Source organism: Salvelinus alpinus, chromosome 8 (genome assembly GCF_045679555.1).
Source record: "Salvelinus alpinus chromosome 8, SLU_Salpinus.1, whole genome shotgun sequence".
NCBI lineage: Eukaryota > Metazoa > Chordata > Actinopteri > Salmoniformes > Salmonidae > Salvelinus > Salvelinus alpinus.
The window spans coordinates 84,121,298-84,139,945 of NC_092093.1; the positions used below are offsets into that span (position 1 = coordinate 84,121,298).

Consider the following 18,648-nt stretch of genomic DNA (forward strand, 5'->3'; position numbering starts at 1 on the left):
TATTCTCATCTCTTGTGACTTTCCTGTTTGGGCATGGGCTATATTAAATTACCGATTTATGTGATGTGAAGATCTTTCTTCCACCTCGCTGTTAGCACAGACAACTACATAAGGAACAAAAATACAAAACACTATACCCATCAGTTATTCATAAAGAAATGTGTGGCAATATCATTATTAGTATAGAAATGACATATATATTTATTTATTTTTACTTCCCTCTTCATACATCCTAAGAAAACATTACAGAACATCACTTCTCAAAACATGTCTTGATTTAGTCACTAAATCATACAAAGCTACACTCATAGTAAGATATCTGCAATACTCTTTATGGCTTATAAGCTAATGTCAGGTAGCTACCCAACATGGTATGTTCTCTGGGAGTGAGGATTCAATGTATGGTCACTCCAAATATGAGAGGTTTGTAAAATAATAAAATGTGGATAACAAGTTATTATGAAAGCATTAACATTTTATACCAATACCTGCAATAAATAAATATACCTCACAGTACATAACATATCAAGTATTTAGCACTGTAGTAGAGTAGGGAAATAATTACTTACAATTCAGATCTAAATAAATACAGATTTCCCTATATATTTTGTGGAAAGTCAATGGATGTCTTTGTAACTCAAGATTCTAAATCAGTCAAGGAAGCCATATACTGCTGAGGTTCGTGTTATTTGTTCAAGTTATAATACAGCTACTTAAAATATGCAACTTACACTACATGACAAAAAGTATGTGGAGAACCTGCTCGTTGAACATTTAATTCCAAAATCATGGCCATTAATATGGAGTTGTTCCCCCTTTGATACTATAACAGCCTCCACTCAGCTGGGAAGGCTTTCCACTAGATGTTGGAACATTGCAGCAGGGACTGGCTTCCATTCAGCCACAAGAGCATTATTAGTTAGGTCATCAATCAATCAATCAATCAATTTTATTTTATATAGCCCTTCGTACATCAGCTAATATCTCGAAGTGCTGTACAGACACCCAGCCTAAAACCCCAAACAGCTAGTAATGCAGGTGTAGAAGCACTGATGCGGCGATTAGGCCGGACTCGCAGTCTGCGTTCCAATTCATCCCAAAGGTTTCCGATGGGGTTGATGTCAGGGCTCTGTGCAGGCCAGTCATGTTTGTCCACACTCATCTCGACAAACCATTTCTGTATGGACCCCGCTTTGTGCACGGGGGCATTATCATGCTGAAACAGGAAGCACAGAATCGTCTAGAATGTCATTGTATGCTGTAGCGTTAAGATTTCCATTCACTGGAACTAAGGGGCCTAGCCTGAACCATGAAAAACAGCCACAGACCATTTCCAACTTTATAGTTGGAATAAGGCACTGGGGCAGGTAGCGTTCTCCTGGCATCCGCCAAACCCAGATTCGTCCATCGGATTGACAGATGGTGAAGCGTGATTCATCACTCCAGAGAACACGTTTCCACTACTCCAGAGTCCAATGGCGGCGAGCTTTACACCACTCCAGCCGACGCTTGGCATTACGCATGGTGATCTTAGGCTGGTGTTGCGGCTGCTCTGCCATGGAAACCCATTTCATGAAGCTCCCCTGACGAACTCGGCGGTCCTGTTCTGTGAGCTTGTGTGGCCTACCACTTCGCGGCTGAGCCGTTGTTGCTCCTAGACACAATGATTCACAATAACAGCAATTACAGTTGACCGGGGCAGCTCTAGCAGAGCAGAAATCTGACAAACTAACTTATTGGAAAGATGGTATCCTATGACAGTGCCACGTTGAAAGTCACTGAGCTCTTCAGTAAGGCCATTTTACTGCCAATGTTTGTCTATGGAGATTGCATGGCTGTGTGCTTGATTTTAAACACTTGTCAGCAATGAGTGTGGCTAAAATAAACAAATCCACAAATTTGAAGGTGTGTCCACATACCTTTGGCCATGTGGTGTATGATTGAGACAGAAAATGTCTTGGTCTACAATGACCACATTTCCTAATCTTGTTCTCACTTAAATACCCCCCAAAAATGAGATGCAAGTCAAAGCCCTTGAGGGGCAAACAGTCAATTAAATGAATAAAGTTGGTCTTCATTGATAGGTTTTCGCAAATCCACTGAGGTGCATTCAGAGAAAGGTTAATACCACCAGTTTAACAATTAAGGCGCAGAGAGGATCCTGACTCATCTAAATGTGTGTATGTGTGTACTGCTGGGTGCTTCCTGCTGGGTGTGCATGCACCTGCAGCCATCTGTCATTCCCTCTGTGCGTGCATGTGATGGTACTCTATCCCTCGATGTCATCCCTTCCTACAGGGAATGCTTTTATCACTTGGGAGATGCGCTCTGCGATGGTTCTGCTGCTGGCAATGATCAGCCTCCTGGACATCAGGTCAAATGGGCCTCCTGGGTAGGACAACAATACAATAGATCCATGTTATAGCAAGTGCCCAGTACTCATTTTCACCTCATTGAGAACTTTAAGATCTTATTAATTCTATTTTAATTAATTATATCAATAAAATAATTTACTCATGACTTGGAGGCCTTGATCATGTACCATCTACAATCCACACCACTTCTTCAGAAGCCCGCCACATCCTGGTTACAACTATGTACAGTAGGTAGCATCGCTGCAGTGCACAGTGAATCACCTGAGATGTCCATTATGACACCCCCAGCCTCTCTAATGATGGCAGCTCCTCCAGCCATGTCCCAGCAGTGGATGCCCATGTGGTAGTAGGCATCAGCCGCTCCGCACGCCACCAGGCACATGTTGACTGCCGCACTGCCCGGCGAGCGGATGCTACGGGAGCAATGTTTGCTTGTTAGCCTCATACATATCTAAACCACTGTAAGTCAAACAACAATCACGTGTGGCTCAATGGGTAGAGCATGGCACTTGCACTTTTGATGCACTACTGTAAGTCGCTTTGAATAAAAACGTCTGCTAAATGGTATATATTATTATATTACATCTCTCTTTCTGTGGCCTTATTAATGTTTGATGCATTACAAGCTCACAATATTGAGATGATGTTTAAACAGAGAGTGTGGGAAGTAATGTTTACCCGTGTACAGGGATGGTGAGGATTGTCTCGATGTTTCCCATCATGGTTTTGAAGTGCTCTGGATCCTTCTTAAAGCCCATCTCTGTCAGGACCAAGGACTTGGTGATGTCTACACAGAGAGTGTCATGAGTTATGACTACTCATTGAATCCATTACACAACAAACTAGCATAACGCTAACCAAGCTAAATCTCATACAATAAAATGAGATACAATTCATCTGTATATCTTCCTAGTGTTATCATGATCAATTGATTCCTAATAGCTGTTATGACAGACCATTCTGAAGGCACAACGCTCAAATTAAGAGAAATGAGGATGTAGGATCAGTTTAACTGACCTTTTAGATCATAATGACGAAGATTACATGGACGGGGGGACCAGACCCTCGATCAGCACTCCTACTCTAGAACGCTTTATGAATACCAGCCCTGATGTTTGGTACTTGGTGAATGACTCTCCCTAGTTGATATTATCTCAATTGGCTCAGCCAGACAGACAAGGCTGTACAACATACCTTCCTGCCCAGACACTTTGATGGGTTCTCCATTACAGAATGACCCTTTCCCCTTCCGTGCTGTGTACATCTTGTCCTCTTGGCAGCTGTAGACAATGCCAAACTCTATCTGAGTCAAAGACATTGCATAGAGAGAAGGATGACTTCAAATGCAAAGTCAAAACCTGCTGAGTTCCTGCTACTCAGTTATTACTGTCTTATAAATCTCATGACGTTGCCAAACACAGAAAACCTTTACCTCTTTCTTCACAGCAAAACCAATCGACATAGAGACAAAGGGGAATCTGAGGTAAAAGAAAAGAGAAAATGTGTTAAGGTATTAAATAAGTGAACTCCTAGAGGAACTAAGCACATAAAAATCTATTTCTATTAAAACCCTTGAGGTCACGCCAGGAAAAATCTTGTTAAAAATAGCCATTTTAATATGAAGCTACCTATGCCCCCCCAAAAAATACTATTGATGTAAGAGGCTATAGCTTCTTTGGTTATGAGGACATTAGATGCTTTCATCATATGTTAGGCTATATAATGGGGCATGTTTGCAATACAGAACTGTAACATTGTGCAGCACCTGTGGACAAAGTTGGTGGTCCCATCAATGGGGTCAATGATCCAGGTGGGATTGTCAGTTAGGTTGCTGGTTGCTCCCGCCGCTACAGACTCTTCACCTATAAAACTGGTGAAAGAAGAATTCAAGAGAATATGGTGGATAATGAATATCAGAGACAGAAGCACAGTACCACACCTTTCAGGCACTTAGGAACCAGACCTGGATCAAATACAAATAATTGATGTGTGCTTGACCTGCATGCAAAGTGGGCAAAATGTGCACTTTCGGGACTAATGAATCGGGTTCCATTATACCACGCAAGCTAAATCAATTTCAAGCATTTTAGTTATGCATTTGACCCAAGTCTGCTGGGAACAATGTCAAGAAATAGACTCTCGAAAGCAGCAAATGGTGGTGAGTGGTGGTTCAGGCTTTAAAGCCCTGCAGTGAGCTACTGTACCTGTGTGTGGGGAACTTCTCCTTGATGGAGGAGATGATGAGTTGCTCCACCTTCTGGTCAGTCTCAGTGACCAGGTCCACAGGGGAGCTCTTCTGCATGATGGAGATGTCCTTCTGCAACGCTTCTTGGATCATCTGACAGAGAGAGATTAGAAAGAGAGAATGTCAGCCAGCTAGTCTCATGAGGGATTAATTAATAGGGATGATAATAATAACAATAATTGTTTGAATCAAATTTTATTGGTCACATACACATGGTGAGCAGATGTTATTGCGAGTGTAGCGAAATGCTTGTGCTTCTAGTTCCGACAGTTCAGCAATATCTAACAATTAATCTAACAATTCCACAACAACTACCTAATACACACAAATCTAAGTAAAGGAATGGAATAAAAATATCTAAATATATGGATGAGTAATGACAGAGCGGCATAGGCAAGATGCAACAGATGGTGTAAAATACAGTATATACATACGAAATGAGTAATGCTAGATATGTAAACATTATTAAAGTGACATTATTAAAGTGACTAGTGTTCCATTTATTAAAGTGGCCAATGATTTCAAAACTGTATGTAGGCAGCAGCCTCTCTGTCTTAGTGATGGCTGTTAAACAGTCTGATGGCTTTGAGATAGAAGCTGTCTTTCTGTCCTAGCTTTGATGCACCTGAACTGACCTCGCCTTCTGGATGGTAGCGAGATGAACAGGCAGTGGCTCGGGTGGTTGTTGTCCTTGATGATCTTTTTGGCCTAACTGTGACATCGGGTGCTGTAGGTGTCCTGGAGGGCAGGTAGTTTGCCCCCGGTGATACGTTGTGCAGACCGCACCACCCTCTGGAGAGCCCTGACATTGTGGGCAGTGCAGTTGCCGTACCAGGCGGTGATACAGCCCGACAGGATGCTCTCAATTGTGCACCTGTAAAGGTTTGTGAGGGTTTTAGGTGACAAGTCACATTTCTTCAGCCTCCTGAGGTTGAAGAGGCGCTGTTGCGCCTTCTGCCCCACACTGTCTGTGTATGTGGACCATTTCATTTTGTCTGTGATGTGTATGCCGAGGAACTTTAAAAAACATTCCACCTTCTCCACTACTGTCCCTTCGTGGAAAGCGGGGTGCTCCCTCTGCTGTTTCCTGAAGTCCACGATCATCTCCTTTGTTTTGTTGATGTTGAGTGAGATTGTTTTCCTGACACCACACTCCGAGAACCCTCACCTCCTCCCTGTAGGCTGTCTCGTAGTTCTTGGTAATCAAGCCTACTACTGTTGTGTGTCTACAAACTTGATTGAGATGGAGGCGTGCATGGCCATGCAGTCATGGGTGAACAGGGAGTACCGGAGGGGGCTGAGCACGCACCCAAGTGTGGCCCCAATGTTGAGGATCAGCGAAGTGGAGATGATGTTTCCTACCTTCAACACCTGGGGGCGGCCCGTTAGGAAGTCCAGGACCCAATTGCACAGGGCAGGGTTGAGACCCAGGGCTTAAAGCTTAATGATGAGCTTAGATGGTACTATGGTGTTGAGTTCTGAGCTATAGTCAATGAACAGCATTCTTACATAGGTATTCCTCTTGTCCAAATGGAATAGGGCAGTGTGCAGTGTGATGGCGATTGCATTGTCTGTGGCCTATTGGGGTGGTAAGCAAATTGAAGTGGGTCTAGGGTGACAGGTAAGGTGGAGTTGATATGATCCTTGACTAGTCTCTCAAAGCACTTCATGATGACAGAAGTGAGTGCAACGGGGCGATAGTCATTTAGTTCAGTTACCTTTGCAGTCTTGAGTACAGGAACAATGGTGGCCATCTTGAAGGATGTGGGGACAGCAGACTGGGATAGGGAGACATTGAATATGTCCGTAAACACACCAGCCAGCAGGTCTGTGCATGTTCTGAGGACGCGGCTAGGGATGCCGTCTGGGCCGGCAGCCTTATGAGGGTTAACACGTTTAAATGTCTTACGTTGGCCACGGCGGAGAGAGCATAGTCCTTGGAAGCGGGCCGCGTCGGTGGCACTGTATTATCCTTAAAGCGGGCAAAGAAGGTGTTTAGTTTGTCTGGAAGCAAGACATTGGTATCCATGACGTTGCTGGTTTTCCTTTTGTAGTCCGTGATTGTCTGTAGACCCTGCCACATACGTCTTGTGTCTGAGTCATTGAATTGCGACTCCACTTTGTCTCTATACTGACATGTTGCTTGTTTGATTGCCTTGCCGAGTGAATAACTACACTGTTTGTATTCGGCCATATTCCCAGTCACCTTTCCATGGTTAAATGCGGTGGTTCGCGCTTTCAGTTTTGTGCGAATGCCGCCATCTATCCACGGTTTCTGGTTAGGGTAGGTTTTAATAGTCACAGTGGGTACAACATCTCCTATACACTTCCTTATAAACTCACTCACCAGATCCGCATATTATTCTCTGAGGCTAGCCGGAACATATCCCAGTCTGCGTGATCAAAACGGATTGGATTTATATAACGTTGTTCCACCTACAGTTGAAGTCGGAAGTTTACATACACTTAGGTTGGAGTCATTACAACTCGTTTTTCAACCACTCCACACATTTCTTGATAACAAACTATAGTTTTGGCAAGTCGGTTAGGACATATACTTTGTGCATGACACAAGTAATTTTTCCAACAATTGATTACAGACAGACTATTTCACATATCATTCACTGTATCACAATTCCAGTGGGTCAGAAGTTTACATACACTAAGTTGACTGTGCCTTTAAACAACTTGGAAAATTCCAGAAAATGATGTCATGGCTTTAGAAGCTTCTGATAGGCTAATTGACATAATTTGAGTCTACTGGAGGTGTACCTGTGGATGCATTTCAAGGCCTATCTTCAAACGCAGTGCCTCTTTGCTTGACATCATGGGAAAATCAAAAGAAATCAGCCAAGACCTCAGAAGAAAAATTGTAGACCTCCACAAGTCTGGTTCCTCCTTGGGAGCAATTTCCAAACGCTTGAAGGTACCACGTTCATCTGTACAAACAATAGTACGCAAGTATAAACACCATGGGACCACGCAGCCGTCATACCGCTCAGGAAGGAGACGCGTTCTGTCTCCTAGAGATGAATGTACTTTGGTGAAAAAGTACAAATCAATCCCAGAACAACAGCAAAGGACCTTGTGAAGATGCTGGAGGAAACGGGTACAAAGTTATCTATATCCACAGTAAAACGAGTCCTATATCAATATAACCTGACAGGCCGCTCAGCAAGGAAGAAGCCACTGCTCCAAAACCTCCATAAAAAGACCAGACTACGGTTTGCAACTGCACATGGGGACAAAGATCGTATTTTTTTGAGAAATGTCCTCTGTTCTGATGAAACAAAAATAGAACTGTTTGGCCATAATGACCATCGATATGTTTGGAGGAAAAAGGGGAATGCTTGCAAGCCGAAGAACACCATCCCAACCGTGAAGCATGGGGGTGGCAGCATCATGTTGTGGGGGTGCTTTGCTGCAGGAGGGACTGGTGCACTTCACAAAATAGATGGCATCATGAGGGAGGAAAATTATGTGGATATCTTGAAGCAACATCTCAAGACATTAGTCAGGAAGTTAAAGCTTGGTCACAATGGGTCTTCCAAATGGACAATGACCCCAAGCATCCTTCCAAAGTTGTGGCAAAATGGCTTAAAGACAACAAAGTCACGGTATTGGAGTGGCCATCAAAAAGCCCTGACCTCAATTCCATAGACAATTTGTGGGCAGAACTGAAAAAGTGTGTGCGAGCAAGGAGGCCTATTAACCTGACTCAGTTACACCAGCTCTGTCAGAAGGAATGGGCCAAAATTCACCCAACTTATTGTGGGAAGCTTGTGGAAGGCTACCTGAAAGGTTTGACCCAAGTAAAACAATTTAAAGGCAATGCTATCAAATACTAATTGAGTGTATGTAAACGTCTGACCCACTGGGAATGAGATGAAAGAAATTAAAGCTGAAATAAGTCATTCTCTCTACTATTATTGTGACATTTCACATTCTTAAAATGAAGTGGTGATCCTAACTGACCTAAGACAAGGAATTGTTAGTAGGATTAAATGTCAGGAATTGTGGAAAAACTGAGTTTAAATGTATTTGGCTAAGGTGTATGTAAACTTCCGACTTCAACTATACATACAGTAGAGTAGGTGCTCAAAGCACTTTACATAGTAAGGCGTGAAACTCACCTCTTCCACCACCAATTTGTAGCACCCACTTGGGCGATGACAGATCACTGTTTCATTACTGTAACGTTTTAATTATAATGGTTTATATAAGCACAGCACCCTGATGAGAGTATGATAGCCCACTATGATAGACTACAAGGCATTGATAAACCATAATGTTCTACAGCTCAGCATTTAACACCATAGTACCCTCCAAACACGTCATCAAGCTCGAGACCCTGGGTCTCGACTCCGCCCTGTGCAACTGGGTCCTGGACTTCCTGACGGGCCGCCCCCAGGTGGTGAGGGTAGGTAACAACATCTCCACCACGCTGATCCTCAACACTGGGGCCACACAAGGGTGCATTCTGAGCCCTCTCCTGTACTCCCTGTTCACCCACGACTGCGTGGCCATGCACGCCTCCAACTCAATCATCAAGTTTGCGGACGACACTACAGTGGTAGGCTTGATTACCAACAACAACGAGACGGCCTACAGGGAGGAGGTGAGGGCCCTCGGAGTGTGGTGTCAGGAAAATAACCTCACACTCAACGTCAACAAAACAAAGGAGATGATTGTGGACTTCAGGAAACAGCAGAGGGAGCACCCCCTATCCACATCGACGGGACAGTAGTGGAGAAGGTGGAAAGTTAAGTTCCTCGGTGTACACATCACAGACAAACTGAATTGGTCCACCCACACAGACAGCGTTGTGAAGAAGGCGCAGCAGCGCCTCTTCAACCTCAGGAGGCTGAAGAAATTCGGCTTGTCACCAAAAGCACTCACAAACTTCTACAGATGCACAATCGAGAGCATCCTGTCGGGCTGTCTCACCGCCTGGTACGGCAACTGCTCCGCCCACAACCGTAAGGCTCTCCAGAGGGTAGTGAGGTCTGCACAACGCATCACCGGGGGCAAACTACCTGCCCTCCAGGACACCTACACCACCCAATGTCACAGGAAGGCCATAAAGATCATCAAGGACAACAACCACCCAAGCCACTGCCTGTTCACCCCGCTATCATCCAGAAGGCGAGGTCAGTACAGGTGCATCAAAGCAGGGACCGAGAGACTGAAAAACAGCTTCTATCTCAAGGCCATCAGACTGTTAAACAGCCACCACTAACATTTAGTGGCCGCTGCCAACATACTGACTCAACTCCAGCCACTTTAACAATGGGAATTGATGGAAATTATGTAAAAATGTACCACTAGCCACTTTAAACAATGCCACTTAATATAATGTTTACATACCCTACATTACCCATCTCATATGTATATACTGTACTCTATATCATCTACTGCATCTTGCCATCTTTATGTAATACATGTATCACTAGCCACTTTAAACTATGCCACTTTATGTTTACATACCCTACATTACTCATCTCATATGTATATACTGTACTCTATACCATCTACTGCATCTTGCCTATGCCGTTCTGTACCATCACTCATTCATATATCTTTATGTACATATTCTTTATCCCTTTACACTTGTGTGTATAAGGTAGTAGTTGTGGAATTGTTAGGTTAGATTACTTGTTGGTTATCACTGCATTGTCGGAACTAGAAGCACAAGCATTTCGCTACACTCGCATTAACATCTGCTAACCATGTGTATGTGACAAATAAAATTTGATTTGATAAGGCAGGTTTCCCAACTGGCGGCCCACAGGCTGAATTTGGTGCGCGGGTGATTTTATTTGGCCCCCAAATTTTTTTGAAATAAAAAACATTGAAATTCTTGTATATAAAGACTGTAAAAAACAGCTCCAAGTGATTTTAATTTAGGACATCTGTTCCAAAGTATTCCCATGTATAATAGAGAGATGAAGTGCCTTCTTCAGAAAGTATTCACACCCCTTGACTTTTTCACATTTTGTTGTGTTACAGCCTGAATTTAAAATGGATTAAATATAGATTTTTTTGGTCACTGGCCTTCACATAATACCCCATAATGTCATAGTGAAATTATATTTTTTGAAATATTTACAAATTAATTAAATTAAAAGCTGAAAAGTCTTGAGTCAATAAGTATTCAACCGCTTTATGGCAAGCCTAAATAAATTCAGGAGTAAAGATGTGTATGGAGTCACTGTGTGCAATAATAGTGTTTAACATGATTTTTGAATGACTACCTCGTCTCTTTACCCGACACATACAGTTATCTGCAAGGCCCCTCAGTCGACAAGTGAATTTCAAACACAGTTTCAACCACAATGACCAGGGAGATTTTCCATTGCCTCGCAAAGTAGGGCACCTACTGGTAGATTGTGTACAAATAAAGCAGACATTGAATATCCCTTTGAGCATGGTATTAATTAGACTTTGGATGGTGTATCAATGGTGTATCAATACACCCAGTCACTACAAAGATATGGGTGCCCTTCTTAACTCAGTTGCCCGGAGAAGAAGGAAACCAGGGATTTCACCATTAGGCCAATGGTGACTTTAATGTCTGTGATAGGAGAAAACTGAGGATGGATCAACAACATTGTAGTTACTCCAAAATACTAACCTAATTGACAGAGTGAAAAGGAAGCCTCTACAGAATACAAATATTTCTAAAGATGCATCCTGTTTGTAACAAGGCACACAAGTAATACTGTACAAAATGTACAAAGTGTTATGTTTGAGACAAATCCAACAAAAACACATAACTAAAAAACACATTAAAACTACTTGAAAATCTATGGGAAGACCTGCAAATGGTTGTGTAGCATTGATCAACAACCAATTTTACAGAGCTTGAAGAATTTTGAAAAAAACAAATGGGTAAATATTGCACAATCCAGGTGTGGAATGCTTAGAGATTTACCCATAAAGACTCAGTTGTAATCACTGCCAAAGGTGCTTCTACAAAGTATTGACTCAGTGGTCTGAATACTTATGTAAATTATTTATTTCTGTATTTCATATTCAATACATTAAGGGGTATGAATACTTTCTGAAAGCACTTTATGTGATCGTATACAAATGTAAGCAAGGTTTGAAATTATTATTATTTAGTATAATATTCTATCTGTTTGGGCTTTTTGCGGTCAATTTGCATTCATGTTCCGGCCCCCTTGACTATCCGCTCAAGAAAGAAATCGGCCCGCGGCTGAATCTAGTTGATGATCCCTGACATAATGTAATATTATTCACCGTAACCTAGCTAGTAGGGTATAATGCTGTTTTCTCACCTTCCCAGCCTCTTTGGTCACCTCAAGGCAGTGGTCCATGCACTCTTTCCAAGGGTCTGCCATGATGACGACAACCTAAACAAACAAGTAACAACACCCAATATGAGAATTATATTCAAACCGGAGCTGGATTTCCCAAAAGCACTAAAATCATATTAATTCCATTGAAACTAAATGGCCAAAATATTATATTTGTACTACGATGCTTTTCGGAAACCCAGCCCTGGAGAATAATTTGCAAGAGGTTAACAAATTATTCTAGCTAAATAGAAAAATAAATAATCAACGTCGAAAATGTTACACATAACCAAGCTAACGTTAGCTAACGTTAGCCAGCTGATAGGCTATGAGGTCTTCCCGGCATTGAGCACTAGCAAAATCAGCAAGGATACACAACAGCTAGCTAGTGACCAGTTAACCGTCCTATACATTTTAACAATAATCGATTTGCCAGCAAAGACAGTTTGAAAACCGAAACTTACTGTATTGTTTCCCTTTTCTAACCTCTGCACTACTATTCTGCCAGCAGCACAAATTATGACATCATTTTCCTATAGCAATGACAAAACCTTCAAAATAAAAGCCAGCATTTGAATACCGTTGTAATATCATTTGCTGATTAAAAGGATATTGCAATTTAATTATTGGCCGTGTTTATTTTGGCATCAAGAAAGGCAATTAGTAATTTCTGAAAACGGATTTAAACATATGTTTCAAAAAAATACAATGTTCACATTGGTATGTTGAGAATATTGGGATGTAGAGAAAAAAACGTTACTACCTGTATCAGCTAAGTGGGATGGGAAATAATCAGTAGGGTCTCTACTAACCAAATAGGGGGCAGAGAAAAGCCAGCAGCAGACCATGCAACACAGTCCCCTTCAAAAACGAAACATATTTGGTTGCCCTGCTGAGTATTTCCCAACCCCACTTAGCTGAGACAGTTAGAAATGTCAACAACCCAATATGTATTACAGAGTATTGCATTGGGTGCTATGGAGGGCTATAAAAAGGGCCAGCAGCAGGCCGTGTGACACAATCCCCCTCAAAAGACCCAATTGAGGATTTTTCCACCCCAGGCATGTTGGCATTTATTGACATGAATCTTGCCCTGGTGGCAGCTCTGCTGAGTAGTCACCCTAACCCTAACTGGTTTTGAACCTAACCTTAACCACACTGCTAACCTTAAATTAAGCTAACTTTTGTTTTCATAACTTTTTACAAAAAAGACAATTTTGACTTTGCAGCTGCCCCATCTAGTGGAAATCGCTCAGCTCTGCCTCCAGGGCAAGATTCATGACAACAACTGTCAACCTGGGGATAGCGAGGGGGTGGAGTGAGAGAGAAAAAATGCAGCAGGCCATGTGACACAGTTCCCCTCAAAAAGTAACCATGTTAGGTTAGTAGAGACCCTACTGAGTATTTTCCACGGCAGTTTATATGAGATGGTAGTCGGTTTTTTTCTCTACAACACAAAAAGTATCCCATATACAGCAGTGGAGGTTGCTGAGGGGAGAACGGTTCATAATGGCTGGAACGGAGTAAATGGAATAAAACACATGGAATACTGTGTTATGTGTTTGATACCATTCCACCTATTCCACTCCAGCCATTACCACAAGCCCATCCTTCCCAATTAAGGTGCCAACAACCTCCATCTTGCAAATGGAGGGAGCAAAATAAGGTGCCAACAGCATTATGTATAATGTCGCGCTCACATGCCAGTCGGAAATTGGAAACAATGAAATTTCTAATTTTCTAACTCGTTGTACTAAGATGATCCCAGTTTCCAACTATCAGAATCAACCAATCAGAAGCTCTACGCAAATAACTTACATTCATTTTAACTTGGAGGTTCCGAGTTTCCGATAGCATATGAACACGGCATAAGACCTGTTGCCCACCAGAAGAGATCTAGTTTAATTCTATTGATTCTATTGAGCAATTACAGTAATATACACTGCCGTTCATAACTTTGGGGTCACTTAGAAATGTCCTTGTTTTTGAAAGAAAAGCAAATTTTTGGGTCCATTAAAATAACATCAACTTGATCAGAAATACAGTGTAGACATTGCTAAATTGTAAATGACTATTGTAGCTGGAAACGGCTGATTTTTTATGGAATATCTGCATAGGTGTACAGAGGCCCATTATCAGCTACCATCACTCCTGTGTTCCAATGGCACGTTGTGTTAGCTAATCCAAGTTTATCATTTAAAAGGCTAATTGTTCATTAGAAAACCGTTTTGCAATTATGTTAGCACAGATGAAAACTGTTGTGCTAATTAAAGAAGCAATACAACTGGCCTTCTTTAGACTAGTTGAGTATCTGGAGCGTCAGCATCTGTGGTTTCGATTACAGGCTGACATCGCCTGGTATATAGGTCCTGGATTCCAGGAAGCTTGGCCCCGCAGATGTATTGGGCCGTACACGCACTACCCTCTGTAGCACCTTACGGTCAGATACCGAGCAGTTGCCATACCAGCCGGTGATGCAACCGGTCAGGATACTCTCGCTGGTGGAGCTGTATAACTTTTTGAGGATCTGGTCTATACCAAATCGTTTCAGTCTCCTGAGGGGGAAAATGTGTTGTCGTGCCCTCTCCACAACTGTCTTGGTGTGCTTACACCATGATAGTTTGTTGGTGATGTGGACACCAAAGAACTTGAAACTCTCGACCCGCTCCACTTCAGCCCCGTCGATGTAAATGGGGGGGCTGTTCTGCCCTCCTTTTCCTATAGTCCACGATCATCTCCTTTGTCATGCTCACAATGAGGGAGAGGTTTTTGGCCTGGCACCGCACTGACAGATTTCATCGTTGTTGGTGATCATGGCTACCAACGTTGTGTCATCAGCAAACTTAATGATGGTGGTGGAATCGTGCTTGTCCACGCAGTTGTGGGTGAACAGGGAGTACAGGAGGGGACTAAGCACACACCTGAGGGGCACTGGTGTTGAGGATCAGCGTTGCAGATGTGTTGTTGCCTACCCTTACCACCTGTCGGTGGCCTGCCAGGAAGTCCAGGATCCAGTTTCAGAGGGATGTGTACCAGGGTCCTTAGCTCAGTGATGAGCTTTCTGGGCACTATTGTGTTGAACGCTGAGCTGTAGTCAATGAACAGTATTCTCACATAGGTGTTCCTTTTGTCCAGGTGGGAAAGGGCAGTATAGAGTGCGATTGAGATTGCGTCATCTGTGGATCTATTGGGGCGGTATGTGAATTGGAGATGGTCTAGGGTTTCCAGGATGATGGTTTTGATGTGAGCCATGACCAGCCTTTCAAAGCACTTCATAGCTACGGACATGAGTGCTACGTGGCGGTAATCTTTTAGGCAGGTTACCTTCACATTCTTGGGCACAGGGACTATGGTGGTCTGCTTAAAACATGTGGGTATTACAGACTGGGAGAGGTTGAAAATGTCAGTGAAGACACTTGCCAGTATACGCCATTGTAATTCATCTAACCTCGCAGCCTTGTGAATGTTGACCTGTTTAAAGGTCTTGCTCACATCTCGCCGAACATGATCACAGTCGTCCGGAACAGCTGGTGCTCTTATGCATGCTTCAGTGTTGCTTGCCTTGAAGCAAACAAAAAAGGTATTTAGCTCGTCTGGCAGGCTTGCATCACTGGGGAGCTCGTGGCTGGGTTTCCCTTTGTAGTCCGTAATAGTTTGCAAACCCTGCCACAACCGACGAACGTAAGAGCCGGTGTAGTAGGTTTCAGTCTTAGTCCCGTATTGACACTTTGGCCGTTTGATGGTTTGTCTGAGGGCATAGCGGAATTTCATATAAGTGTCCGGATTAGTGTCCTGCTCCTTAAATGCGGCAGCTCTAGCCTTTAGTTCAGTGCGGATGTTGCCTGTAGTCCATGGCTTCTGGTTGGGATATGTACGTACGGTCACTGTGGGGACGACGTTCTCAATGCACTTATTGATGAAGCCGGTGACTGAGGTGGTACACTCAGCAATGCCATTGGATGAATCACGGAACATATATTAGTCTGTGCTAGAAAAACAGTCTTGTAGCGTACCATCTGCCACATCGGACCACTTCCATATTGAGCGAGTCACTGGTACTTCCTGCTTTAGATTTTGCTTATAAGCAGGAATCAGGAGGATAGAGATGTGGTCAGATTTGCCAAATGGAGGGAGAGGGATAGCTTTGTATCCATCTCTGTGTGTGGAGTAAAGGTGGTCTAGAATTTTTTTCCTTCTTGTTGCACATGTGATATGCTGGTAGAAACTAGGTGGAACAGATTTAAGTTTGCCTGCATTAATAAATCCCCTCGGGGATAGGCGTCCCGCTAGCGGGACAACTTCCGGTGAAACTGGAGGGCATGCAATTCAAATAAATAATCATAAAAATGATGGATATTAAACATTTATGTACATACAAGTGTCTTATATCGGTTGAAAGCTTAAATTCGTGTTAGCCTAACTGCACTATCTGATTTACAGTAGCTAATACAGTAGCTAATAATATATCTCCCGGGTGGCGCAGTGGTCTAGGGCACTGCATCGCAGTGCTATCTGCGCCACCAGAGTCTCTGGGTTCGCGCCCAGGCTGAGCTGGGTTCGCGCCCAGGCTCTGTCGCAGCCGGCCGCAACCGGGAGATCCGTGGGGCGACGCACAATTGGCATAGCGTCGTCCGGGTTAGGGAGGGTTTGGCCGGTAGGGAGGGTTTGGCTGGTAGGGATATCCTTGTCTCAGTATGTAATAAAATGTATGCACTCTACTGTAAGTCGCTCTGGATAAGAGCGTCTGCTAAATGACTAAAATGTAAATGTAATACAGCGAAAGCATGCCATGCAATTGTTTGAGGATGGTGATCAAATATTTTTCCACCGGCACAGGTTTCATAAATTCACAAATAGCGATGAAATATTCACTTACTTGCTGAAAATCTTCCTCTGATTTGTCATCCAAAGGGTCCCAGCTATAACATGTAGTGACGTTTTGTTAGATAAAATCCTTCTTTATATCCCAAAGTCAGTTTAGTTGGCAACATCGATTTGACTGATCCACTCGTTCAACATGCAGAGAAAATAATCAGAAAATCTACCCCTAAACTTTGTTTCAAAAAGTCGAAATACATTTTTATTTACTCCTCAGATACCCTAAAATGTAATCAAACTATAATATTTCTTATGGAAAGAAGTATGTTCAATAGGAAACTGATTTTAGCAGGTGCGCCTTGTCGTCATGGCGCGCCCAAACACTGTGTTCCTAGGTAGCTAAAACTGATTGATGATCATTTCATATGCTGTTGTGTAGATGGAATTACAAGCCTGAAACCTTGAAGATGGACTGCTGACACCCTGTGGAAGCCACTAGGACATTGCATCCTGGCATACTATGATCACTTCAGTATGCCGGCGGTGCTTTCCACTCTAGTAAGTAGCATGAGACTGAGTCTACAAACCACACAAATAACTCAGGTAGTGCAGTTTTTCTTTGGATGGTATATCAATGCGAGCTACGGCATAAAGCTATGCTGTGTCTATAGTCTCCTAGCATTAGGTGTTTCAGGAGACATTTCAGTATATCCGGAGACGTGGAGGAGGCCGTAGGAGGGCAACAACCCAGCAGCAGGACCGCTACCTCCGCCTTTGTGCAAGGAGGTGCACTGCCAGAAACAGGCAGTTTACCTTTAGCAGGCCACGTTATGTGCATTTGGCGGACAATTGAGAAAAAAGGGGCCTAGCCCTAAGTTAAAGTCCCCAGCTACTCGGAGAGCCGCTTCTGGATGAGCATTTTCTTGTTTGCTTATGGCCTTATACAGCTCGTTGAGTGCGGTCTTAGTGCCAGCATCAATTTGTGGTGGTATATAGATGGCTACGAATAATATAGATGAGAACTCTCTAGGTAGATAGTGTGGTCCACAGCTTATGTTATTAAAGGGAAAATCCTTAAATATACATAATTGGTTTAAAAATACCAGTATTTATGTAAACTTTTTTTTTTTAAATGCTGGTATTAATAATAATTGTATCTGTATTTGTTTCCTATGTGGTTCCAATGCTGTGCAACACAGTTGTACTGCACTAGTGCAACAACAACAACAAAAATCGATATTCCCAGGCTTAGCATTTTTGCAGGATGACTCTTATTTTTAAGAAAATAAATCCGTGTTTGCACTGCCAGCAGAATGGGTAATACCAGACTAGAAAAGGCAAAGCGAGAGGGTTTACTCCCCCGGAATCTGTCCATGAAAAGAAGACCAAGAAGTCAATGAGAGTGTCAACAACAAAAAAGTAATTGCTAATTTGCTACGTGAGGCTTATTTGATCGAATAGACGTTGTGTAGTGGTTAGGTTGTTAGGGATGCACTGGTATAAGTGGACGCACGTGGCATTTCGGCAAAAATATTACAAACTTGAATTCGGAGTTGTGCTGTTGTTTACAAGCGTATCTGCCGTCTCACTGGCTAGAGAATGATCCCATATTTCCATTGTTAGTCGCGTTACCGCTCTATCTTGTCAATATAATATAAACTCTTAGGTAATACCACAGGTAGAATAATAATGAGCCTGCCTTCCATGTATTTCCATTGTTAGTCGCGTGACCGCTCTATCTTGTCAATATAATATAAACTCTTAGGTAATACCACAGGTAAAAGAATAATGAGCCTGAGCCAGACGTTTAGCCAAATGTATAAATCTGAAGCATCCGTTTGGCAATTCCGTTCCCCACCAAATATGGTGATGAGAAGAAGCCCAGTAGACC

At 42.8% G+C, this 18,648-nt stretch overlaps 1 protein-coding gene across 2 annotated transcripts; it reads right to left on the reverse strand.

Moving 5' to 3' along the window:
* Nucleotides 1-208: 208 nt before the first annotated feature.
* On the reverse strand, nucleotides 209-16,834 carry LOC139583782 (inositol monophosphatase 1-like). Of its 2 annotated transcripts, none has more exons than XM_071415232.1 (9): nucleotides 16,816-16,834; nucleotides 11,922-11,996; nucleotides 4,580-4,713; nucleotides 4,141-4,245; nucleotides 3,808-3,853; nucleotides 3,570-3,678; nucleotides 3,054-3,162; nucleotides 2,637-2,788; nucleotides 209-2,388 (listed from the first exon to the last, which is right to left on the reverse strand). In XM_071415232.1, the coding sequence occupies exons 2-9, from the start codon at nucleotides 11,982-11,984 to the stop codon at nucleotides 2,270-2,272; spliced, it is 837 nt and encodes a 278-aa protein (XP_071271333.1). In that variant the 5' UTR covers nucleotides 11,985-11,996; nucleotides 16,816-16,834; the 3' UTR covers nucleotides 209-2,269. The 2 variants fall into 2 exon arrangements, with proteins under 2 accessions (XP_071271333.1, XP_071271332.1); XM_071415231.1 differs by lacking the exon at nucleotides 16,816-16,834 and adding an exon at nucleotides 12,404-12,502.
* Nucleotides 16,835-18,648: the final 1,814 nt, after the last annotated feature.